Source organism: Vulpes vulpes, chromosome 5 (genome assembly GCF_048418805.1).
Source record: "Vulpes vulpes isolate BD-2025 chromosome 5, VulVul3, whole genome shotgun sequence".
Classification (NCBI taxonomy): Eukaryota; Metazoa; Chordata; class Mammalia; order Carnivora; family Canidae; genus Vulpes; species Vulpes vulpes.
Genome location: NC_132784.1, coordinates 94,115,236 through 94,142,527, shown reverse-complemented (window position 1 = coordinate 94,142,527; position 27,292 = coordinate 94,115,236). Strand labels below are relative to the sequence as shown.

Sequence of the window (27,292 nt, the reverse complement as noted above, 5' to 3'; positions counted from 1 at the left end):
ACCAAGTCATCTCATTATACAATTTATATACACAATTTTGTCAATTATACTTCAATAAAGCAGAAAGGAAAACCTATAATAGACATACAAAATATAATAAGTATCAAAGTAAATAACTATAAAACATAATCAAATAATAAAAGAAGTCATCAAAAGTGGAAGAGTTTGAAAAAGCAATTGCTAAAGAGAAGACAATTAGCCAAATGTGAATAGTAATTGTTTCCCTATCAATTCCTTTAAATGTAAATGGATTGAACTTACCTATTAAAAGGAATACAGTACCTGAATGAGTAAAAAAGACAACAAGAACTCACTTTAGATTTAAAGACACAATAGAGGGCAACCCAGGTGGCTCAGCAGTTTAGTGCTGCCATCAGCCTAGGGTGTGATCCTGGGGTCTCGGGATTGAGTCCCATGTCAGGCTCCCTGCATGGAGCCTGCTTCTCCCACTGCCTGTGTCTCTGCCTCTCTGTGTGTGTCTCTCTCTCATGGGGAAATAAATAAAATATTTTTAAAAAATAAATAAAGACACAATAGGATAAAAGTGAAGGAATGGAAAAAGAAATTTCCTGCAATTGACAACCAAATAGTGGTTATACATATATGCAAAAAAAAGAAAAAAGACTTTATGTCTAAAACTGAATTACATAATAATAAAAGTCAGTTCAATAGGAAGATGCAGCAATTTTCAACATATGTGGATCCAACATTGGAATTCCTAAATATAGCAAATATCGACAGATGCAAAGAGGAGACTTGACAGCAATACAATATTAGGAGACTTCAATACCTCACCTTGAATAGCGAATAGAACCCTCTGACAAAATTCAGGAAAGAAACTATAGATTTGAACAATATAAACAAAATGGACCTAATAGATATATACAGAATTTTCCACCCAACAGTGGAAGAGTACATTCGTCTCAACTGCACATGAAAGTCTATGCAGTATCTTTTTCAACCACAATGGAGTAAAACTAGAAATCAGTGACAGCAAAAGGAATGATATAATTCACAAATACATGGAAAGAAGACAGCTGTCAAGCAACAATTAGATCAAAGAGGAAAGTGCAGGAGAATTTTTTAAAATACCTTGAGACAAATTAAAAATATATATATAACAAGATTTAGATATGCTGCAAAAACAGTGAGAAGAGGGAAGTTTAGTGACAAATGCCTACATTAAATACAGATCTTATATAAAGAACCTAACTTTATACCTCAAGGAACTAGAAAAAAACTAAGCCCAAAGTTAGAAGGGAGTAAATAATAAAGATCAGAGCAGAAATAAATCAAATAGAGAATAATGAAGCACCCTATTCCATCATCTCACTAAAAATAACCTATTCAAATTTATGTGTATATTGGGTTTTCTTTGCTTTTCTTTTTCTAATTTCTTAAAGAGGAAACAATGAATTGATATACAGTCTATTCTATTGTATCTGTATAATGTTAAAAATTTCCCTCTCAGCACTACTTTAGTATCATCTCACAAAATTTTATTTAAAATGTTTTTCTTTTTTTTTTTTTTTTTTTAATTTTTATTTATTTAGGATAGTCACAGAGAGAGAGAGAGAGAGAGAGAGAGAGAGAGGGAGAGATACAGGCAGAGGGAGAAGCAGGCTCCATGCACCGGGAGCCTGACGTGGGATTCGATCCCGGGTCTCCAGGATCGCGCCCTGGGCCAAAGGCAGGCGCCAAACCGCTGCGCCACCCAGGGATCCCTAAAATGTTTTTCTTATCATTTAATTCAAAAGACTTAATGTCTTTTTACTTATTTATTTACTTATTTTTTTTAATTGTTTAAGTAGGCTCCATGCCCAGTATAGAGCCCAACAGAGGGCTTGAACTCATAGCCTTGAAATCAAGACCTGAGCTGAGATTAAGAGTCATGACTGGGCCACCCAGGAGCCCCTTTAATGTCTTTTTTAAAAAAGATTATATACTTTTAATTCCATATTCTCAGTGTTTAATATTCCAAGTATCCCATGTCCAGTCTACTAGGTGCCCCAAGTGAAGGAATAAAATGACCAATTATGAAAAAATATATACTCCATGTTTTCTCTTTTGAATTCTTTATCCATGGGCTATTCAATAAATAAAGCTGAATTTTGTGAAGAGACCTGATGATAACTGACAGAAGTCTTCTTTGCTTGCTTCAAGTTAAGTTATACATAATTTGAGGATCATTGTTTTGTTCTTAGAAGATAAATGAATGTAACGTGTTAATCTGTGTCATATTCATTGTTGAACTCCATTATGGTTTCAGTCAGTCAGTTGTGATGACAGACATTTCAAATGATCAGAGTTGCAGTAGCTATGGTAGCAGATTCTCTGAGATCATCACCTGATCTGAGATACCCCAATTAGTTAACCAAATACTGGGGTTGCTAAAGAGATCCTAAATAACTCACTATTTAAAACAGTTGCCTAGAAAGGATCCATTGCGAGGATAGATGCCATGGAATTCCAGATCCATTAGACAAACAAATTTCTAAAAAATTCCTAGAAGGGATTGTATTTTGAATTTTGCTTCTAAATTCCAAAAAAAATGTAATAAACTATTCTGATTTAATATCTTTAGAAACTTTTAGCTTATTTTTTCTGTCACAAGAATTTGGGTGATTCAGGCTTTTCTGGGTTTTCATTTATAAATGACTCCTTATTTTTTATACTGTTACATTACTTGAGCCTTTATAAAAATATTTATTTATATGCTGTCTTTTCCTTATACTTTCTCCCTTTCAGAAACATGTTCAACATCACAGATAAAAATTGAAAATGGATTTTTTTCTGAATATGAACTTACATATGCATTGGCTACAGTAACCCAATATCAGTGTAAATCAGGATATTTAACACCAGATGGTAAAACAACAGGAACAGTTAAATGTCTGGAAAGGGGATGGTCACCTCAACCCATATGCATCAGTGAGTAATTTATTATGTTCATATTCATTATTCTGATGATCATTGGGCAAAGGTTTACTTTAACTCATTTCTTTTCTGGGAGGAGGGGCTGATGTGGTTCCCATTTGAAAAGATAAATGAAAAAAATATGTCATTTTTTGCCTTTAAGATTAATCACTTGTAGGGTGGAATATCAGTCCATTCTTCAGTTCAGTTTTTCTTCCACTTTAAAACATCTCGTGATTAAATAAATAAATAAAATAAAGCATCTTGTGATTTGGAAACTAGATAGGGAGACTTCTGTGTATTCTCCTGTAAACTAGTTTATTTTTGGCTGACATCTTTGTTCCTATTGTACCTGTTTTTAGGCGATTAAATTTTTATGTCAGAGTTTTTGTTCCCAGACAGAAGTTACATTTTTAAGTGAAGATCTGGGTCCATACTGCATAATTTTATTTTAATCTGTGAATTTGGGGATCCCTGGGTGGCTCAGAGGTTTAGTGCCTGCCTTTGGCCCAGGGCGTGATCTTGGAGACCTGGAATCAAGTCCCACATCGGGCTCCCTGCGTGGAGCCTGCTTCTCCCCCTGCCTGTGTCTCTGCCGTACTCTCTCTCTCTCATTAATAAATAAATAAAATATTAAAAAACATCCCCTCCCTTAGGAATTCTTCATAAACATCTAGTTACTGGAGACAGAAATGCTTCTTGATAGTACCAAATGCAGCTGTGTTGAAAGATTTCCCTGTCCCTAGGTATTTATGAAGATTTATGCTATATTCCAAAGCTACACAGTGAAATTTTTGAACTTATATTTAGCACATTCACCTTAAGTAAAGTGGATATTTGAATATCTATTTCCACTGTTTTCACTTCCTTATTTTTTCAATTTCTATGCTTACTACGGGCACTAGCTACAGAAAAAATGATAAATTTGTTCCCATATCAAAATCATTTTATGCTAAATTGTAATCAGCTATCCATTAAAATAGTCTTATTATTGAAAAGAAAATCTCTCGGGTCTTTTTTTTTTTAAGGTTTTGTTGACTTATTCAGAGACATAGAGAGAGAGAGAGGCAGAGACACAGACAGAGGGAGAAGCAGGCTCCATGCAGGGAGCCCGACATGGGACTGGATCCCCGGACTCCAGATCACGCCCTGGGCCGAAGGCAGACAATCCACTGCTGAGCCACCCAGGCGTCCCTCTCGTTTTTGCTAGTAGAATTTTCCTTTGTTTTTTAAAGCTTTAAGGTAGCTGGCTACCTAATACAGTATAACATTTGAGATGAATTATTTCAACCTTTATTAATATCATCCCAGTATACTGCTAGCAAAAATTGAGACTTTTAATCATTTGCTTCCTCATAATGAATTATAAAAAATAGAGTTATCTCTTTATTCAGTCTTGGTAAGTTTAAAAGAATACACAGACACTAGGAATATATTTCAGAAAGAAAATCAGCTTGTGAGCTTTAGAATCTGTTATGTTGTAGACTTTTATAGAATGTTTAAAAAGTTACCTGCATTGTTGAAAATTAGTGTTATTCAACTAATCTGGCATATTTGTAGCACTGCTAATGAGTTTGGCATCTTAATTCACAAAATGCTATTTTGTCTGCATTAGAATCTTGTGACATGCCGGTACCCGAGAATGCCAGAATCAAAAGTAATGCCACATGGTTTGGACTCAATGACAATGTGGACTATGAATGCTATGATGGATTTGAAGGCAGACATGGGCGCACAGGTTCCATAGTGTGTGGTGATGACGGTTGGTCTCATAAACCAGCATGTTATGGTAAGTACTGTTTTTTAAGGGAATTATTTTTTTCAGGATTAACAAAATATGTTTAAAATATTCCATTTTGAACAAATTTGCATTATTTAAAGTCATTTTTAAGAAGTAAGGACTAAAATCAGAATGTCTCCTTCTGATTTAATGTAAACTGGGAGAAGAGGGTATTTTAAAGCCCAAAGACAATGATCTTTAACACAGTACATTAATATTTCTTGTGAGCCATATACATGATAGATTTGTAAATAAAGGCTATTGTGTTTGTTACTCTAAATGCAGGCTTTCATATTATTTAAAATGGGGTTCTTTTAGTATATAACATAAGAAAACCAAAATTATAGTTTATTACATTTGCCTCAACTAATTGTTCCTGAGTTTCTGCTTTTACACATCCTACCTTGAGTGTTAGTTTCTTCAGGTCTGAAAGTTCTTTCTTTCCTGACTTTGACAAGTTCTATGGACAAGAATTTCTTTCAGGTTTCCTAATCCACTATTTTCTAGGACTAGGAGTAGGACTTGAATCTGTGCAAAACTTGAGTGGATTTAGAGTGTTCCAAGCCAAGGAAACAGTATGTGCAAAACTTTAACAGCAAAACAGTATTTGGAAATATCAGGGTGAGCAGATTCTACTTAAGATGTGGGAGAATTTTATGAACTGAGGCTGAGTAGGAGGTAAAGAAAGGATTAGCCAGGCTATTTTCAAGGCATGTCAGCATTTAGATTAATTTTATGATTGATAAAAAGCCATGAAAGAGTCTTACAGAGAGAAAGAATATAATTTCATTTAGATTTTTTGAAAAGTTTTTTTTCCATATGTTGTGCTTATGGTGGCAAGAGAAGATTCAGAAGTTTATGCCAAGTGAATAAGTGTAGGGATTGGGAAAAGGTGATGGCTGATGAGATGCAAAGCAGAACACATTAGAGATCTATTTTGTTGGTAGAAAACACAAGTGATGTTTACTAAACATTGGATATAGGAGATAGTTATGATCAAGGGATTCACATGCTTGTTTTACTTTTTTTTTTTTCATAAGCAAACAAGTAAATGGCAATGCCTTTTTGTAAGGTGGTGCTGGTAGAAGAAAGAGCACTCTGAGAGGAACATCACAACTTTTGACTTGAGCACACAACTTTTGACTTGAGCACATTATGCTTGGGCTACCCATGGACAGTCAAATTGGCTATGTAAATGAATATATGGGTCAAGCTCAGAGATCTGTATTTGGAATTATCACCCAATAAATGATGATAGCCAATTGGAAATGAATGCAAAATAAAAAGAGAAGAGAGCTCAAGATTGAGCCCTGAAGCATTTCAACATTTATGAGTCAGGCAGAAGAGGAATAGGTGGCAAAGTAGATAGGAAAAAGGACGACCCAGGACACTCGGAGAAGAAAACATTTTAGAATGATTGTTCTCAGAGATGTGGAGAGAAAAAAAATGATTAAAGGATAAAAAAGTATACACAAATCCTGTGGAGTCAGCCTGGTCAGATTCTAATTCCAATTCTATCAGTTACTAAGCATGCATCTTAGAGCAACAACCAAATTTATTTGAAGCTTCGTTCACTCTTCCTCATCTGCAAAATGTTTTAATAATTACAAATGCTTTAATATTTCAAAGGATTGTTTTTCTTTTTTAGTATGATTCTAATGTTGAAATCCCAGTTTTTAATTTTATGCGTTAATTAGCAAGATAAGAGGGTTCCAAATAAGAAAAATGCTTTTTATAATATTTAAGAATGTCACAAAGTTGACAAATTTGAAAGAATAATTTTACATACTTCTAATTTGAATCAGAATAATCAATAATTCATTAATAGATGCTAAAATTATAGGTTTAATAAAGACAGTTGTATATTATACAAATATTCAGGACACCTAGAATATACCTAGTTATATGGCTTTGAACATGCTTCTTTATTTTGTTTCATGTTTCAGTTTATGGTTCACTTTGATATCTTTACTAATATAATTAATATAATATAAATTAAGCAATTTTTATAGTTTCCCTAAAACACATCAGAAATGCCTTGTGCGCATTCTAGTTCTCCAATTATATTTGCATTAAAAAAATACTAATTCTTACTTGAGTGAATTTTAAAATTGTAGCAGCGGTTTTCATTTAATGTGAGAATACTTTCATGATTTGAGAGTACAAAACAATATCACATTATATTTTATAAATAAATATCAGTTATAAAATCAGATCTAATGTTAACTTGTTTATATTACAAATTAAAAAGTATTCAAGATATATATATATATATTGCTATTCAATACCTTAATATTTCTGAGTTCCTTATGAATTTAGAAGACCTAATATGTAATATTTTTCAGGAAAGAGGATTTATCTGATTCCCTTCTGTATATGTAGTACCCAGCACCTTATCCTTACAAGACACACATAAAATTTGCTTTGGTAATGATTAATTACATATTCTTACTAAATTATTTGACCATTTTTTATAGAAATAGAATGCAAGATTCCTAAAATAGATGCACAATTACTTCCTGATCCCAAAAAGGACAAATATAAAGTTGGAGATGTGTTAAAATTCTCCTGCAGACAAAGATTTACAAGAGTTGGACCAGAATCAATTCAGTGTTACCACTTTGGATGGTCCCCTGCTTTTCCAACATGTAAAGGTGAATATCTACCTTGTAATTTTTAAAACAAGAATTAGGATTTGCATGTCAACCTTTTTTTCTTTCACTCTTAATTTTCTGTTGTCTCTGAGACACAAGCAGAGGGAGAAACAGGCTCCATGCAGGCTCCATGCCTGGGTCTCTGCCTCTCTCTCTCTCTCTCTCTCTTTCTCTCTCTCTCTGCCTCTCATGAATAAATAAATAAAATCTTTAAAAAAATAAGATGGCTATGATAAATTAAATTATAAATTACATAAATTAATTTTTAAAGCTCTCTATTTTACTGGATTTATAAGTTGTAAAATAGATAACTACTATTTACACAATATTTCTCCTGTAGAGCAAACAAAACACTGTGCTGCACCTCCTCATCTTCTCAATGGAGAAGTTAAGGAAACACAGAAGGAAACCTATGAACACAATGATTTGGTGGAATATGTTTGCGATACTAGATTTCTGATGAAGGGTTTTAATAAAATTCAATGTATTGATGGAGAGTGGACAGACTTGCCTATGTGTATTGGTAATGTATAAAAATATTAATATTTAAACATAAATCAACACTCTTTGTATTCATATAAATACCTAAATTACAATTTATAAATAAATACATATTGGTGAAATTTTCACAGAGGTGGAGAGTACTTGTGGAGATATACCTGAACTTGATTACGGCTCTGTTGTTGAGTCTTCTAACCTTTCCTATCACCATGGAGATTCAGTAGAGTTCAGTTGCAAAGAAGAATTTACAATGGTTGGACCCAAGTCTATTACCTGTATCAGTGGAATGTGGACCGAACCTCCTCAGTGCATTGGTGAGAAGACACTTAATGAAATTTAATATTTTTATAGTAAAAGCTATATTCGCAAATATCTTTTTAAAATTTATGTTTATTTTTGAAAGTGCCAGGTCTTAAATTACAATGAAGGCAGACATTGTTTATAGTTTCTTATGTGTCTACAAGTTATCGATGAAATTTTGTCAGTCTTCCTATCCCTGATATTAACATTGTTTATGAGTGTAAAACTAAATTTTACTTACCATTATTCATGTGATTTAAATCTCAGTACTAATTTCCAAGAAAATAGAACTCTCTTTGCATAAATACCATTTTTGTTTTTATGTGTGGCACTCTTGTGTTCAGGCCCTGGAAAACAAAATTAAGAAAATATCCACTTACTACATTCCTATAGGAATCTTGCCCCCCTCAAAGTTTCTAACAATTTCCCAATCTGTTTCAAATGCAAAAGTGAATGTGCTGAAGGGTAGGTGGGTTGCAGGCTTCTCAGTCAGGTGTATAATTCAGTCAAAGGAGGGAGTCAAAAAAAAAAAAAAAAAAGGAGGCAGTCAGGATCAGGCTGAGAAACAAATCTGATGGATGGACTTCACCCTGGTTGATTATGTGAAGCATCCCGATCTCTGGATGACCAAATTTTTTATGACTAACTGGAAGAATATTGGGTGCCCTTGTCATTCTTCCTAGAGTTTTCCTAGTTTCTACGTTCAAAAAGAACCCTGGATGTGCAGTCTTACTTATTCATCAGATTTCTGGGCATCAGTTGTTCCAAGGAGAAGGTAGGGCTTGGGCACATGCTCCATAAGAGCAGAGATTGACACCTGTTTTGCTCATGATGTGTTCCCAATACCCGAGACATATAGCAGACATTAAATAGTAGTTTGTTGAATGAATCATAAATTTCATTGCTTATTAATCCTTACATTTTTGCTAAACACATTCCCATTAGAACATTGTCAGTCCTTCAGGACTAGTCTTCATTTTTGTCATCTTCTATCTCCCCAAATGATCTCACCTTATTTCATATGGGGGGAAACCCAATGTTATAACAGGTAATAAGAACTCTCAGCTTTTCATTCTTCTTCTAAAACATTTGCATCGGGATGCCTGGGTGGCTCAGTGGTTGAGCATCTGCCTTTGGCTCAGGGTGTGATCCCAGAGTCCTGGATCGAGTCCCACGTTGGGCTCTCTGCATGGAGCCTGCTTCTCCTCCCTCTTCCTATGTCTCTTCCTCTCTCTGTGTGTCTCTCATAAATAAATACAATCTTTAAAAAGAATTGCTTCAATTATTACTCTTTTCTGATCTTCGAATTTACCTTCCAAAGGTTAATCTCCTACCTATATTCAGCTTAACATAATCCCCTTATAGCTATCATAGACCTTACCCAATTTTGTCCTCTCAATGTTTATTTCGTACCTACAGCTAGTCCAGTTTTTCACTCTTCTCAAAATGCTTATTTTCTCCTAATAAACAAAGAAATTCTTTCAGAAACCACTCAATCATAAAACAATGACAACAACTACTACCACTCCTTTTGACTATAGATCATCCTCCAATTACCATCATCTGAACACTTTTTCTTTTGCTTCCCTCAATACTGGACAAGCCCTAAAAACAGGACTAATTCTCAGCCTTTAGCATGTTTTGAATTAGCCTCCTTTGTTTTCTTTTTTATTGTATTATAAAATCATTTCTTCTTTGGCTAGTCATTAACTATATCAACTCATATTTTTAAAAAAATGCTCCAACCTGCATTGAATTTTTGAAATATGTAGATATATAAAAATATGTTATATTTAACTCAGAACCAACAAAAATTTACTAATATAGCATTATAATATTATTGAATGATAGGTTGATCTGGTGTATAAAGTAGCTCTTCAAAGATTATAAGGATATACACAGGAAACAGGTTGTGACTTTAAGTACCAAATTTCTTATTTGTCCCTATTTTTTAGTGATTATGCAAAAGATCTGCTGAAGTATTCACATTCTGTATAATACATCTTAGATGTACTTTTCTTACTATATTATAATACCTTTATTGGAAAAAAAAACATTTAAACTAGCAACTTCATATATTCTATTTCCACAGATAAATATGGGAGTAAATTAAGTCAGGTGATGACTGTTCAGTATGTAGATCATCCCAAACAGTGAGCCTCTTAGCACTTTTCTAACTCCCAAAGTGCAGAATGTACTTATGAAGGACTTTTCTCTGAAATTTCAAAGACTGGACACAAGACTTGTGTTCACACATAAGAGCCCATCTCATGCAATAGGATCAGAAATAAATTGGTGAGGTTTATGGGCACAAATTCTAATTTTATTATACTATTGACTCTAAGCTATATTTATAGTAGCTTCTTTGATTCTTATAATTAGTATTTTTAAGGGAATATTTTCATTTTATAGCAACAGATGAACTTAAGAAGTGTACATACGGACTGACTAAATTTGAGGCAACTCCATTAGATAACAATATATTTGATCATAATGACAACATAAGTTATAGATGCAGAAAAACGTTAAAGCAGAAGAACTCAACGTGCATAAATGGACAATGGGATCCTGAACTAACCTGCACAGGTAAGCTCTTATTTATAATATTTTCAAAAACGTATTCTATTTCTTTCTAACTTGTAAAAGTAGTATCTTTGCATCTTTTTAAAAAATTTTACCTATTTATTACTACACATAATTTTCAAGCTGGAAGGTAATTTAGAAACTAACCAAAACATAATTTCTTTTTTTTTTTAAGATTTTATTTATTCATTCATGAGAGACACACAGAGAGAGGGAGAGACACAAGGCAGAGGGAGAAGCAGACTCCATGCAGGGAGCCCGACATGGGACTCGATCCCAGGTCTCCAGGATCACACCCTGGGCCGAAGGCAGCGCTAAACTGCTGAGCCACCCGGGCTGCTCCAAAACATAATTTCTAACTATTAATTGCATCCATGTATTAGTCAGCTATGAAACACACCACCCAGAAACTTGGTGGCGTTGAATTAACATCTGGTCAGGTATCTTTAAGAATATCAGAAAGGGAGATAGAACATAAAGACTCCTAACTTTGGGAAAGGAACTAGGGGTGGTGGAAGGGGAGGAGGGCGGGGGGGTGGGGATGATTTAGTGACGGGCATTGAGGGGGGCACTTGACAGGATGAGCACTGGGTGTTATTCTGTATGTTGGCAAATTGAACACCAATAAGAAATAAATTTATTATAAAAAAATAATAAAGTTAAATGTGATGCCTCTAAAAAAAAAGGAATTAGCATTTTAGGGGATGCTCAAATAGGGCGATGGGGGATGAAGTCCCACATCAGGCTCCCTGCAGGGAACCTGCTTCTCTCTCTGCCTGTGTCTCTGCCTCTTTCTCTTTCATGAATAAATAAATAAAATCTTAAAAAAAAAAAAATTAGTGTTTTGGTTTTCTCTGAGGCTGAAGAGAGCACAAAGATGACATCCCCCTGGTCCATGTTCCCTGAAAGCACCTCTGTAGCCTCCAGATGTGTGGCAAATCTGAGGTCTGCCCCTCAAACTAAAGTTTTAGGACAAGTAAATAGTCCTGTTTCTGAGAAAGACTGGGAGTGTGTTTCAGTCAGCTGTCTGGGCACTCCAGGGCAGTACTTATTGTTTGTTGTGAAGGAGCCATTCAGCTCCTTTTCGGGTCTTTTTCAGAGGAAATTGTTCTCTATATAGCTGTAGATTCGAGGTGTCTTGTGAGTGGAGACGGGGTCAGGATTTTCCTTTGCCTTTGTCCTCACATTCGATTTGTACATATTGATTTTATACTCTGACACTATACTAAGTTGCCTTATTCATTGTAGGTATTGTTTTGTAGATCTGTTGCAATTTTCTGTAAGCAATTAATATCACTAAAAATACAAGATTTTATTTTTGCCAGTCCATTTTAATTTTTTTAATTTTTTTTTTATCACTGACTAGGACCTCTGGTAAACTGTTGAAAGAAAATGATGAGAACATACTTCTTTGTCTTATTCTTGATCACTGGGAGGAGGGTATTCAACATTATATAAGTATAATGTCACAAGTATAATGTCAATTTAGGACTTTTGTAGATGCCCTTTTGTAGCATAAGGAGATTTCCTTCTATTCTTACTTAACTGAGTGAGAAATTTTATGATCAACCAATGTTGAATGTTTTTAGATGGTTTTTGTTTATCTCTTGGTATGATAATATGACTTTCTTAACTCCGTTCATACAGTGAATTATATATATACATTTTTGAAAGTTGAACAAATCTCTCCTTCCTGAAGTTAACCCTACGAGATGGTGACCTGTTATTCTTCCTATATTTTCATGTACTCGATTTGCTGATCTATTTTTAGGGAGTTTTGCATCTGTATTCATGGGGAATATTAATCTGTAGTTAATTTTTCTTTTAATGCCTCTCCCAGGTTTTAAGATTATCATGGCCTCATAAAACGAATTGAGGACTGCTCTCTATTTCTCTGTTTTCTGAAAGTATATATGTAATATTATTATTACACACACTACACAATATTATATATTACACATATCATTTTATTATTTTTACCGTAAATGATTGATAGACTTTACTCACAAAGTCACCTGACATATAATTTGCTTTTTTGGAAATTTTTCTATTTTTTAAATATTTCATTTATTTATTCATGAAAGACAGAGAGAGATAGAGGCAGAGACACAAGCAGAGGGAGAAGCAGGCTCCCTGCAGGAAGCCTGATGTGAGACTTGGTCCTGCGACTCCGGGATCACACCCTGGGCCAAAGGCAGATGTTCAACTGCTGAACCACCCAGGCATCCCTGAAAATTTTTCTTGGTGAAGAATTCAATTTCTTTAATAAGTAGCGAAATATTCAGATTTTCTTATTGTCTTTTGTCAATGCAGGGAAGTTGTATTTTTCAAGAAACAGCTCTATTTTGTCTAATTTATGAAATTGATTGGTATATATAATTGTTTCTAACAGTCAGTTAATATTCTATTTTCCTTTTAATTATATAGTTTCTTTGTTGGTATTACTTCTTTCATTCTTGACATTGATACTTATTTCTCCTTTCATCTTAATTATTCTTGCTGTATTTCTTCTTCCGTTTTATTAATATTTCCAAATAACCAATTTTAATGCTTAATTTTCTCCATTTACTCTCTTCTAATTTTTATAGCCTTATTAACATTCATTATTTTTTCTGTTTCTTTTTTTCTGTTTGTCTTTCTCAATTTTCTCTTTTCTGGTGACTTAACTAGTTTGTGCACTCTAATTACATTGATTTTAATTTTATTTTTTCATTTCTTAAGGTAGGAAATTAAAACATTGATTTAAACCATCCTACTTTTTTTTAAAGATTTTATTTGTTTATTCATGAAAGACACATAGAGAGAGAGAGACAGAGACATAGGCAGAGGGAAAAGCAGGCTCCATGTGGAGGACCCCTATGTGGGACTTGATCCCAGGACTCCAGGATCATGCCCTGAGCCAAAGGCAGATGTTTAACCACTAAGCCACCCAGCCGTCAGGCCATCCTACTTTTTAAAGATAAATTCCATTTTTCCTTCTAAGTATCACTGTATAGCAGCCTCAAAATTTGTATATACATCTCATTTTCATTTAATTCTATGTGGAATGTTCTCTAATATTCCTTGTGATTTCTTCTTTGATGGGTCAGTTATTTAGATTTTGTTGCTTAATTTCCAAATATTTTTTCCTAAATAAATTTATTCTTTTACAGCTTTTTTTGTTGTTGTTGGTATGATTGCTATAAAAAGAGCTGCAAAAAATACCAAATCAGGGATCCCTGGGTGGCGCAGCGGTTTAGCGCCTGCCTTTGGCCCAGGGCGCGATCCTGGAGACCCCGGATCGAATCCCACGTCGGGCTCCCGGTACATGGAGCCTGCTTCTCCCTCTGCCTGTGTCTCTGCCTCTCTCTCTCTCTCTGTGACTATCATAAATAAATAAAAAATAAATTAAAAAAAAAATACCAAATCATTTTTAAAATATAAAAATAAAATACAGGGACATCTGGGTGGCTCAGCTGTTGGGCGCCTGCCTTTGGCTCAGGTGGTGATCCCGGATCGGGGATCAAGTCCTGCATCCGGCTCCCTGGGAGGAGCCTGCTTCTCCCTCTGCCTATGTCTCTGCCTCTCTCTCTTAGTCTGTGTCTCTCATGAATAAATTAATAAATCTTAAAAAAATAATAATAAAATACAAATAAACTTTTTATAAAAGCATAAACAGACGATTTGCAGAATAGTAATTCTATCTTTAGGGAAATTTAATTGCTAGACCAACATCTGGCAAAATGTATCAGAGGAAGGACAAATTAACATTATTAGGACAAAAACGATTAAATATCATATATAGAAGAAATTAAATCATTGAAAAAAATACGCCAAAATATTTAAAACAAATAAGAAAAAAAATTTGGTTAAATATAAAATACTTCTATGCTTAGAAAATATGAGACAGAAATTGAAAATATTAGTAAGCATGAATGAAGTGTATTCAGTCAAATATTTCTCTGAATTGAGTACAAAATCTTGGGTAACTGAAAGGACTTACAAGACTTCCCAGTGTACAACTCACATAAGACCTTAAATGAAATAAACACATGGCAGGAGAAAGCAAAATCAAGGACTCATAGAGAAGTCCCAAAGCCTCCAGGTATAGCCAGCTATCCAGAGTCTTCCCTCATTGAAAAAGACATGCTCTGTTTTCAGATTATGACCTGCCACAACGCTGTACAGTATCTCAGCTCCCTGGGAGATCAAACATGAGTTTACAGAGAAATTTTATTTTATTTTTTTATTTATTTATGATAGAGAGAGAGAGAGAGAGAGAGGCAGAGACATAGGCAGAGGGAGAAGCAGGCTCCATGCACTGGGAGCCCGACGTGGGATTCGATCCCGGGTCTCCAAGATCGCCCTCTGGGCCAAAGGCAGGCGCTAAACTGCTGCGCCACCCAGGGATCCCCTACAGAGAAATTTTATATACCTTGTTGGTCACGCAGCTGAAGCTGGGCTGTCTAATCCGTCACACAAGGTGTATTTCATTAACCTCTATACCTCTTAATAGTGTTGGCAAGCTAGTAAACAGTACCTCCAGGGAATTTTGAACTTTAAACAACACACTATAAATCATTAGTGACCATATCTAATTCTTATCTTCGCCAAGAATCTGTATCAAATAATTTGATCATTAACTACAGGCAGTTCTTCCTCCGGCTAATTAGCTTCCATTCCACATCTTGTAAGGATTTTAATCCAATCACAATATGTTTGATTAAGGATATCTGTTAAAAAGATTCTGATATCTGTATCTAGTGCCTTTTACTGAGTGGACAATTCAGTTAGAACATCCTAATGTTTAGAAATAATTAAAATAGGTTTTACAGGGATCCCTGGGTGGCGTAGTGGTTTGGCGCCTGCCTTTGGCCCAGGGCGCGATCCTGCAGATCCCGGATCGAATCCCACGTCGGGCTCCCAGTGCATGGAGCCTGCTTCTCCCTCTGCCTGCTTCTCCCTCTGCCTGTGTCTCTGCCTCTCTCTCTCTGACCATCATAAATAAATAAAAATTTAAAAAAAAATAAAATAGGTTTTACATAAATTTTGCAAGTTTTATCACAGAAAGAATAAAAGAAAGATACTACAAGTAATATGGTGAGAATATAAGCCACGAGATATATTAAAGTGCTCTAAAAGCTGAAGAGTACAACACATTTAAACATAGAACATGATGTTATTATTTGGTCATTAATAATACATTATTATTGAGTTTTCTGTTTAATTATTTTTTAAGTATTTTTTACTTTTGATGTTTAATCAAGAAATCTAATTTTAATATTTTTAGAAGTTGAAAAGCAGTCATGCCCCCCTCCACCTCAGATTCCCAATGCTCAGAATGTGGCAACGACAGTGAATTTTAAGGATGGAGAAAAAGTATCTGTTGTCTGTCAAGACGATTACATAATTCAGGATGCAGAAGAAATTGTGTGTAAAGATGGAAGATGGCAGTCAGTACCACGCTGTGCTGGTCAGTAGTGCATAACTTGCTTTATAACATTCTTTCAAAGGAGATTAATTCTTCCTTAGGCTTTGTGTAAATGAACAAGATGAAGATCTCTGTATCTATTTCACTTAAACCTGAACAGTAAATCACAAACTAAGTATATAAATCAATCAGCATTCTTTCACTTCTATTGTGAAATGAACAGGCAAAAACTTTGGGTTACTGTGCAAACAACTACAGAAAATTTGTTTATACCTGTTTTATTTCTCGTGATGAACAGGACAAGAATGAAGGTGCATAGTGAACAAATGGAGAATAGCGTAGATTGTATGGAGATATATATGCTTGAAAGTTTCAAATGTTTTTCAGTTTCTGTAATTTAACTCGTTTAAATTGTCCTTATTTTAAAATTTCAAATGACAAATTTCATTGCATTTTTCAGTTTAAACATTATATCCGTGCTTGACTCTTTGATCTTTGGTTTTTATACAGAAAAAATCCCATGTCCTCAACCATCTCCTATAGAACATGGAACCATTAAATCATCTATATTTTCAGAAGAAATAGAAGAAACATCAAAACCTAAGTCTTACCCACATGGCAGCAAATTAAATTACACTTGTGAGGATGGTTTCAGGGTATCTGAAAAGGATGAGATAACTTGCCAGATGGGAAAATGGAGTTCTTTACCTCGGTGTGTAGGTGAGGACAGTATGCAAACTAAAATTCTATCCTCAATTTTCAATACAATCCATTAAACAGAACTGTCATCAAACCTAGGAGAAAGAATCCTTTAGGTTTCTAAATATATAAAATCATTTATATCTAAATCTATAAAATCATTTATATATTTATGTACTTTACCAAACAATGTTTGCATAATCAAGCCTATCTCATTTTTGTTAATTTGATTGATTTGTTATAAAATCACTTTTAATTCTGGCAATTGTTTAATTAAAACTAGATGTGTAGTGCAACTAAACCTATTCATATATGTATGCCTATCCATATCCCTACCTATGTATATAAGTTGTACTGTTACTTTGCCATCAGTTTAAAACATTTTTTTTGTTTTTCCTATAATGTGCTTCCTGATTTTTACAATACATGGTACTTATCTTAAGATGATTAATTGTAAATGCTCTTCTTTTTATTATACACTATATCGGTTTGAGAAGCACTGATAGTTTCTTTCATAAATATATTGACATTTTAATTTTTATTCTTTTAATTCAAAAAAATTTTTAAGTTTACATTTAAATTCCAGCTATTTAACACAGTGTAATATTAGTTTCAGGTGTACAATCTAGTGATTCAGCAATTCCATACAACAGCTGGTGCTCGTCACAAGTGCCCTTCTTAATCCTTTTCACCTATTTCACTCATCCCCCCACTAAGTCCCCTCTGGTAACCAACAGTTTGTTCTCTATAGTTGAGACTGTTTCTTGGTTTGCCTCCCTCTTATTTTTTCTCCTTTGCTCATTTGTTTTGTTTCTTAAACTTCACATATGAGTGAAATCATGTGGTATTTGTCTTTCTCTGATTTATTTCATTTAACATTATACTCTCCAGCTCCATCCATGTCATTGCAGTTGGCACGATTTCATTCTTTTAATGGCTGAGTAATATTCCATTTGTGTGTGTGTGTGTGTGTGTGTGTGTGTGTGTGTGTGCTATCCTTTCTTTATCCATTCGCTTATCAATGGACACTTGGGCTCCATTCATATCTTGGCTATTGTAAATAATGCTACTATAAACATCAGGGTACACATATTCCTTTGAATTAGTATTTTTGTATGCCCTGAGTAAATACCTAGAAGTGCAATTGCTGGATCATAGGGTAGTTCTATTTTTAACTTTTTGAGGAACCTCCATACTGTTTTCCAGAGTGACTGCACCAGCTTGCATTCCCACCAGCAGTGCAAAAATGTTTCCCTTTCTCTGTATCCTCACCAGTACCTGTTGTTTCTCACAGTTTGTTTTGGTTTGATTTGGTTTGAATTTTTGTTTGTTTTGTTTTGTTTGCCATTCTGACAGGTATAAGGTGGTATCTCATTGTGGTTTTGCTTAGTATTTCCCTAATGATGAGTGATGTTGAGCATCTTTTCATGCATCTGTTGGCCATCTGTATATCTTCTTTGGAAAATTGTCTATTCATGTCTTCTTCCATTTTTAATTGGATTATTCATTTTTCAGGTGTTGAGTTTTATAAGTTCTTTCTATATTTTGGATACTAACCCTTTAACAGATATGCCATTTGCAAATAGCTTCTCCTATTCTGTAGGTTGCCTTTTCATTTTGTTTATTGTTTCCTTCACTGTGCATAAGCTTTTTATTTTGATATAGTCCCAATAGTTTATTTTTTCTTTTGTTTTCCTTGCCTTAGGAGACATATCTATAAAGAATATGATAGAAAGATATGATGACAGCTGATAATATATGAATATTTTTGGTTTCAAGTTCTTGCTCAGGTTTCCAGCTGGACACACATCAGAGTGGTAGCTTTAGGAACCATTTGTGCACCTTCTCTGTGTTATGATTGTAACTCCTGTGTTATCATTTCTTTTCAAATAATACTGCCAAATACGGCAACCAGTACATAAAATTAAATTTCAAAATTAATGAAACATGGAATTATTCTTTCTTTTTTTTTTCAGGGCTTCCGTGTGCACCACCAGCATATATGGTTACACATGGTATTGTAATTCAAAAATCAGACAGTTACCAATATGGAGAAGAAGTGATGTATAAATGTGATGATGGTTTTGCAATTGATGGACCTGCATCTGTAAAATGTTTAGGAGGAAAATGGTCTAATCCACCAAAATGCATAAGTATAGTATTTAATTTTACTCTAAGGTTGATAACTATTTTTTTAAAGATTTTATTTATTTATTCATGAGAGACAGAGAGAGAGAGAGGCAGAGACACAGGCAGAGGGAGAAGCAGGCTTTCTGTAGGAGCCCAAGGTGGGACTCAATCCCGGGACCCTGGGATCACGAGCTGAGTCAAAGGCAGACGCTCAACCACTGAGCCACCCAGGCACCCCAATTCTTAATTCAGACATCAGTGGTACAAATATGAAACTAGGCAGTAATTCTAGAATTTAACAAGGTATCTCTGGGAAGTTGTAGATTTCTTCATCTCTGTTCTTTTTTTTTTAAGATTTTATTTATTTATTTATTCATGAGAGACAGACAAAGAGAGACAGAGACAGAGACTAGCAGAGACACAGGCAGAGGGAGAAGCAGGCTCCATGTAGGGAGCCTGATGTGGGACTCGATCCCAGACTCCAAGATCACGCCCTGAGCCAATGGCAGGTGCTAAACTGCTGAGCCACCCAGGGATCTCCCTCATCTCTGTTCTTGTATCACAGCTGCTCCTTGCTAATCAATCATTATTCAATTTATTGTTAGTTTATCAGTTATCCCCTTATAAATATATAGTTTTCTAAGATATTTGACATAATTAAAAGTAACAGATTTTGACAGAAGCAGAAAATACAAATACATACATAATTAGGTGGCTTGTATGGCAAAAAAAGAATTTGAGTGGAAGAAATATGATATCAAGACTTACATGTATCCATAGCTTTATAGGGTTTCCATATCATCACCTCCATGTTTTACCTTTTTTTTTCCCCATGTTTTACTTTTGATAAGCATAGGACTATTCAATGTAATTCACTCAAAAGACTTCTAACACATTTTTTTTCAACTAATAAGAAAAATTGTGTACAATGCTCATTGGTTTGATGTGTACTTATCATCCTACATTATAGTTATTGGTCATTATGTATTTTAAAAGATTCACTGAACAAGTACGTGTTCTTTTTCTTTCAGAAACAGACTGTTTTAACTTACCCAGCTTTGGTAATGCCATACCCATAGGCCCGAAGAAAGTAGTATATAGGTCAGAAGAAAAAGTGACTTATAGATGTCCAACATATTACCTTTTGGATGGACCCGATTTTGTACAGTGTCTTAATGGCCAATGGATAGGAAGTCCAGTATGCAAAGGTATTTTAATATTTTAGAATCTACTTACCAAAATGTCTTAAGTAATATAATATAGAATTCCCACTAACACCATTTAAAAAAACAGACATAGATTATTTTTTTAGGCCAGGTCAAAGAAGGTTTATGCTTTAACATAAAGGAATAAAATTGTGTACTCAGTGGTTCATCTTTTTTTTTGCCTAGTGGTTCATCTTTAAGCCCAATGGTTCTCAAATTGATATCTCTGGAATAGCAGCATTAGTGTCTTCTGGGAAATTGTTAGAAATGCAAATGTAAATTTACAGGCTCACTCAGACCTGTTGAGTCAAAAACTCTGGGGTTGCAACCTTGAAAAGGTCTTAACAATTCCCAAGAGATTTGATATGTACTCCAGTTTAGGAACCATAGCTATAGCCTATTATACTTAATATCCTCCTGAACCTCACTGGTGAGTTATAAATTACTCACTGAAATGTCCTTAAGCATTTGCAAAAAAAAAAAAAAAAAATCATTAAAGAGTGTTTTTATAAACTGTACATTTATATTTCTGTTATTTTTCCACATCATCTGTTTGGATCCTCAGTTAATCATCCTCTTCCAACTATGGCATTCTTCAAAGTGTGTTAATTCTTCATTTGTTATCTAAGGAAGTGCCTACTATGTTTATTTTTCTAAGGGCCTAAAATTATATTCATAAACACAATGATTATAAGCCAAAATCTGAAATCAAATAATCTTTTTATTAGGATTTTCATCTTTTTAAAGATTTTATTTATTTATTTATTTATTTATTTATTTATTTATTTATTTATTTATGAGAGACGCAGAGAGAAAGAAGCAGAGACATAGGTAGAGGGAGAAGCAGGTTCCATGTAGGGAGCTCAATCCTGGAACTCCAGGATCACTCCCTGAGCCAAAGGCAGATCTTCAACCTCTGAGCTACCCAGGTGTCCCATGATTTTCATTCTGAATTTATATAATTTATAATATTGATTTTACTAAAAATGGGAAATGTCCAGAAAAACTCTCCTTTTCATAGAAGCTTAAATCTTATCAGAGGATATTGTTTTATCTTTTCTTCAATCTTATATGTAAACTTCTTAAAATTGGCACTGTTTCATAATAAACTGTTGATCTTAAATTCCCCTTGGGATATATTTGGAATCCCATCTGTTGATTTGCTACTCAAAATGATCATTGAATTAGAGATGCTTCTTTTTTTTCTTCCCATTAAGATATGTCCTGCGAGAGTCCACCCAAAGTGAAAAATGCTATTGTACTAAACGAGAGGCTTAGGTATCTGCCTGGTTGGAGTGCTCATTATGAATGCATCAAACCTTTTGACCTGTTTGGAGAAGCAGAAGTGACATGTTTAAATGGGACCTGGACAAAACCACCTCAATGTGGAGGTAAAGTATCTTATTTCTCCTTAAATTTTAAAGAATATATTAAGGACTAATAATGGCATCATTTTTTTATCTCAAATAAAACGATCGTGCTTAAAATCCAATCTTTTCTTTTTGTGGACTACATAAGTGATATTATATATTTATTTTACGAAAGATTTAGCCAGATTAGGGAAGTTGGAATCATGGAAAAATCTCTCTCTCTCCCTTTTTTTTTGTTTTTGTTTTTTTTTAATTTTTTTTATTTATGATAGTCACACACAGAGAGAGAGAGAGAGAGAGAGGCAGAAACATAGGCAGAGGGAGAAGCAGGCTCCATGCACCGGGAGCCCGACATGGGATTCGATCCTGGGTCTCCAGAATAGCGCCCTGGGCCAAAGGCAGGCGCTAAACCGCTGCGCCACCCAGGGATCCCTCTCTCTTTTTTTTTTTGAAGAGAGAGTGTGAGTATGAGCAGTGGGAGTAGGGGGGTAGAGAGAGGGAGAGAGAATCTTTAGCAGATTCCATGCTAAGGGCAGAACCTGACCTGGGACTCAATCCCATGACCCTGAGGTCATGACCTGAGCCATAATCCAGAGTTTGTAGCTCAACCACCTGAGCCACCTAGGCAACCAGAAAATTCTCTATCTTAAGCATTAAGACACTCAATTATTTCAATCTATTAAAATGCTAAGAGGGGGACCTGGGTTGAGCATCCAACTCTTGATTTTGCCTCAGGTCATGATCTTAGGGTTGTGGCATGGAGCCCCATGACAGGCTCCATGCTCAGTTAGGAATCTACTTGTCCCTCTTCCTCTGCTCCTCCCCCTCCTTCTCTAAAATAAATAAATAAATCTGTTTTTAAAAATGATACGTTGAGGACATTTGACAGTCTTATGAAATTTCACTTTGAGACACACAGTGAGTACCTGGGGCATGATCATAGAATGTTATGTAAATTTGGGCTTCTTCAGCATGTGGATTATATAATGGTGGGTTACCAGCTGAGTTCAACAAGGAAACTCAACAAGGGAGTTAGTGTAGATAATAAAAAAAAAGTCTGAGAACTTGGTCATAGCACACTCCAGTATTTAGAGTTTAAGAAATAAGAGGAGCCAACAAAGGAGATATTATAGCCTCTTGTTTTTCAAATCAACTTTTGCTTAGCATATATAATTTTCCAATCTTTTACTTTGAGCCCACCTATATTTTAACTGAAGTATTTAAACCATTTACACTTAATGTAATTATTGATAGATTAGGGGTTGCGTCTGCCATTTTATTATTTGTCTTGAATGTCTTTATTTCTCACTCCCATTTCTTTCTTTGCCATCCTTGTGGATTTTTGGAACATTTAAAAATAATTTTATTTTGACATGTTTATGTTGTTTCAGAGCATATCTCTTTGTAGCTTTATCTGTGGTTGCTCAACGTATTAAGATGCACATATGTAGCTTGTTACACCCTCTGGTTTTGACATTTTACCACTTAAAGTGAAATGAGGAAACCTTACTTCCACTTAGGTCCATTTACCCTCCCCACATTTTATTTTTCACATATTTATTTTTTGAGAGAAATAGAGAGTGAGAGGGGAGTGGTGGGGACTATGTGTGTGGGGGGGTGGATCTTAAGCAGCCTCCATGCCCAGCTTAGAGCCCAATAAGGGAGGCTCTATTGGGACAATACAGGGAGGGCTTGATGTCCCAACCCTGAGATCGTGACCTGAGCTGAAGTCTAAAGTAGATGCTCATCTGACCGACTGAGCAACCCAGGTGCCCTTACCCTGTCCACATTTCAAACATAAATGTCTTAAGTATTTCTTCTACATATATTGAGCACCATATCAAATGATGTAATGTTGCGCAAACATCAAACCTAATTAACTCATTAGGAAAAAGAGAGTCTAGGGATCCCTGGGTGGTGCAGCGGTTTGGCGCCTGCCTTTGGACCAGGGCGTGATCCCGGAGACCCGGGATCGAATCCCACGTCGGGCTCTCGGTGCATGGAGCCTGCTTCTCCCTCCGCCTGTGTCTCTGCCTCTCTCTCTCTCTCTCTGTGACTATCATAAATAAAAAAAATAAAAAAAAATTAAAAAAACTTAAAAAAAAAAAGGAAAAAGAGAGTCTATTATATTTACCCTTATTTTTTCAGTCCTTTGCTTTTCTTCCTTCATGAAGTCTCTCAGTCCTTGTTCTGTTATCTTCTCCCTGCTTTTTGAAGAATTCTTTTCACAATTCTTTAAAGATCTGCTGGAGATAAATATCTTTTGTCTCAGAATATCCTCTTTTCTCCCTTAAGTCCTAAAGGGTAGTATCACCGGATATAGCATTCAGGGGTAACAGTTCTTTTCTTCTAGTATTTGAAAAATCTTGTCACTTCTTTCTTTCTGGCTTGATGATTACAGGTGAGAACCCCTCTGACACTTGAATCCGTTTTCCCTTATAAGTTTGCTTCATTTCTGTGTAGCTGCTTTTGAGGTTTTTTTCATTTTCTTTAGTTTTCCTCAGTTTGATTACAATGTATCTCAGGATTAATTTCTTTGGGTTTGTCTTGTTTGGCTTTTTCAATATGAATGTTTATGCCTTGTGGCCAATTTAGGAAATTTTAGTCCTTTTTTTTTTTTTTTTGAAGTTTTTTGTTGTGTTTTGTTTTCAGTCTATTTTCAAAGTGAGTAATTTGTATTTTATATTATTCAAGTTGATTTATCCTTCCATCATCTGTAAACCATGATAGAGCCTATCTAGCAAGGGTTTTTTTTTTTTTTAATTCCATTACTACATTTTTTAGTTCTATAATTCCCACTGGATTTTTAGTCAAATAATTCCAATATCTGTTTCATATCAGTGTTGTGATCTGTTGATTATCTTTCTCTTGAGATTTTCCTGGTCCTCAGTATGATGAGTGATTTTTTATTGTGTTCTAGACATTTGGTGTGTTATGTTTTAGACTCTGGATTTTATTGAAATCTCTTATTTATCAGGCCTCCATTACTGCAGAGAGTGCAAGTCCAGGCTTTCCACTTGGCCTCCACTGACACCATGGAAAGTGGAGAGATATCTTGTTCCCTGACGGTGGATAGAAGTCTAGGTGCCACACTTGGCCTCCATTGATCACTGTTGATCTCTGATCAACATGGGAAGAGGGTTGGTCAAGGTTTCTCTTCTATGATGATTTTTGGGAGTAATTCAAGTATTGTAAAAAATACATATATATTTCTGTCTTGCTATAATACTCCTTTCCTGAGCCTTTGGCTAAAGAGAGAAGGCAACTCTTGGGACTTTTCTTTTTGGCCTGAACTTGATATCATTTCTGGGTTCCAGTCTTCTTCAGTGCCCAGGCCAGGCTCCATAGAAGGCAAAATGAAAACCCAAACAACTCACTGCTGTAGAAATCCTTGAATAGGGGCAGCCCGTATGGCTCAGTGGTTTAGTGCTGCCTTCAGCCCAGGGCCTGATTCTGGAGACCTGGGATCAAGTCCCACGTCTGGCTCCCTGTATGGAGCCTGCTTGTGTCTCTGCCTTTCTCTCTCTCTCTCTCATGAATAAATGAATAAAGTCTTTAAGAAAAAAAAAAAAAAGAAATCCTTGAATAATCTCTTATGTTGGTTTTCATAATATGTTCAAGATTTTTAGTGATACTTAGTAGAAGGAATAAGCAGAAAGGTTTTTTGGGTTTTTAAAAAGATTTTATTTATTTATTCATGAGAGAGAGACAGAGGAAAGAGAGAGAGAGAGGCAGAGACACAGGCAGAGGGAGAAGCAGGCTCCATGCAGGGAAACTCTCCAGTATCACACCCTGGGCTGAAGGTGGTGCTGAACTGCTGAGCCACCTGGGCTGCCCTGATGATTCTTTTGTAATAAAAATGAAAATCAATAAAGAACGACTAGAGATCCAATAGACACTGCAGTATGTTATATGTATTAAGAAACTTTGTTTATATTTACTATCTGTCTGTCCTTCATTTATTCAATAGGAAAAATATTTTTAATACCTTAATACTGTAAAGCAGACAGTTTGTTAATGCTTTATGTGGTGTGCTTTCCTGTAGGATAAAAGGAAAGGCTTAAAAGTTTGATTCTCAGTTTAAGTGATTAAAATGTCTTCAGTGAATCATTTCTTTTTTTTTTTTTTTTTTTTTTTTTTTTTTTTTTATGATAGCCATACAGAGAGAGAGAGAGAGAGGCAGAGACACAGGCAGAGGGAGAAGCAGGCTCCATGCGCCGGGAGCCTGATGTGGGATTCGATCCCGGGTCTCCAGGATCGCGCCCTGGGCCAAAGGCAGGCGCCAAACCGCTGCGCCACCCAGGGATCCCTTCAGTGAATCATTTCTGTCAGCAGAAGTCACAAGTCTTGATACTGCATATTGTGCTATATTTTTATTTGCTTTATTTTAGCCTGTTTTTCTTTAGTCTTTCAATAAATCAAATAAATATTTTGTTTAGAATCTAAAGGAAAATGTGGGCCTCCTCCACCTATTGACAATGGAGACATTACTTCATTCCCATTATCAGCATATGCTCCAGAATCATCAGTAGAGTACAAATGCCAGTCCTTGTATGCACTTCAGGGAAACAGGATTGTAAGATGCAGAAATGGACAGTGGTCAAAACCACCAAAATGCTTAGGTAAATATTTTAATATTCTCATGGATCCTGGGAAAATCAGTATAATGAGTAAGATGTCTTACTGTTATTAATAGAATGTTCATTGATTAACAAACAATCATTTGTTGAATATGTGACTACCAAATATTAATATGAGAAGAAATAAAGTTGGAAAAAAACTCCTATTCAAGCAACAAAAGATCCTTTACTGAAAGGACTCTGGATTTCTTCATGTTATAATTGACATTATGAATCTTTGAGTATAAAATTATCACACCTTAAGTGTGGTACATCATTTTACATCATTGATCATTTAAAATGATTTAAATCGATGCAGTGGATTTTCAGTTAATTGGTTTGGAAAAGATTTTGAAAACAAAGCCCTGGACCAGTGTAGAAGATTCTACTTGAGAGTCTAAAGTTCTATGGAAAATATTTGTTTACTACTCGATGTTATATTCTTTTTTTTCACCTTCAGATGCCTGTGTTGTATCAGAAGAGATCATGAGAAGAAATAACATACGATTTCGATGGTCTTCTGAGACAAAACTGTATTCTCAAACAAGGGATACTGTTGAGTTTGAATGTATCCCTGGATATATTTCAAAGACAAATAATCAAGAATTCCGAGCAGTCTGTCATGAAGGGAAAATGACATATCCTGTTTGTGTAATAGGTTATGGTTAAGATGCAGTTTTATAATTAAAGTATATACATTTACTGAGAATTTTTATTATCAGTCCAATTCTCAGTTTATTTTGTCAAGTATTGTGTAACTCATTTATATTCATAAATCAGAATTTGTATTAAATATGATGTGGATGATGTAATTATAATCAGAGGAATGAATAAATCCTTCTTAAAAGCACCTCATTAAAACTTGGCAAGCTAAAATGCTTTGTGTCCTATTCATAAAATATCTGTGGCAAGAGATTAGGTCACTCCAGTGTCTACTTCTATCCATCTTTCCCTCTAACTTTCTCAAAACGTCTTCCAGAACTTCTGAGTCTGCCTGAGACTCTCCATTTCAGAGGAAATGGGAGAAAATGCTTTTCACCATTTTCAAGATAATTTCATTTCAAAAACATGTGAAAACCTAACTATGCCATACCTTATTAATAATACAATATAAGTAGTTATTAT

General features: G+C 34.9%; 1 protein-coding gene across 1 annotated transcript in view; it reads left to right on the top strand.

The window, feature by feature from the left end:
* CFH (complement factor H) overlaps nt 1-27,043 on the top strand; it is a 78,656-nt gene extending 51,613 nt beyond the window's left edge. Inside the window, exons 10-22 of the mRNA XM_025991355.2 lie at nt 2,749-2,931; nt 4,532-4,705; nt 7,174-7,350; nt 7,691-7,873; nt 7,983-8,165; nt 10,564-10,737; nt 16,004-16,186; nt 16,655-16,864; nt 18,820-18,996; nt 20,005-20,181; nt 21,396-21,569; nt 25,988-26,170; nt 26,628-27,043. Of these exons, the coding sequence (XP_025847140.2) occupies nt 2,749-2,931; nt 4,532-4,705; nt 7,174-7,350; nt 7,691-7,873; nt 7,983-8,165; nt 10,564-10,737; nt 16,004-16,186; nt 16,655-16,864; nt 18,820-18,996; nt 20,005-20,181; nt 21,396-21,569; nt 25,988-26,170; nt 26,628-26,836 (2,387 nt within the window). The 3' untranslated portion in view covers nt 26,837-27,043. The remainder of the gene's footprint in view (nt 1-2,748; nt 2,932-4,531; nt 4,706-7,173; nt 7,351-7,690; nt 7,874-7,982; nt 8,166-10,563; nt 10,738-16,003; nt 16,187-16,654; nt 16,865-18,819; nt 18,997-20,004; nt 20,182-21,395; nt 21,570-25,987; nt 26,171-26,627) is intronic.
* The last annotated feature ends 249 nt before the right edge of the window (nt 27,044-27,292 follow it).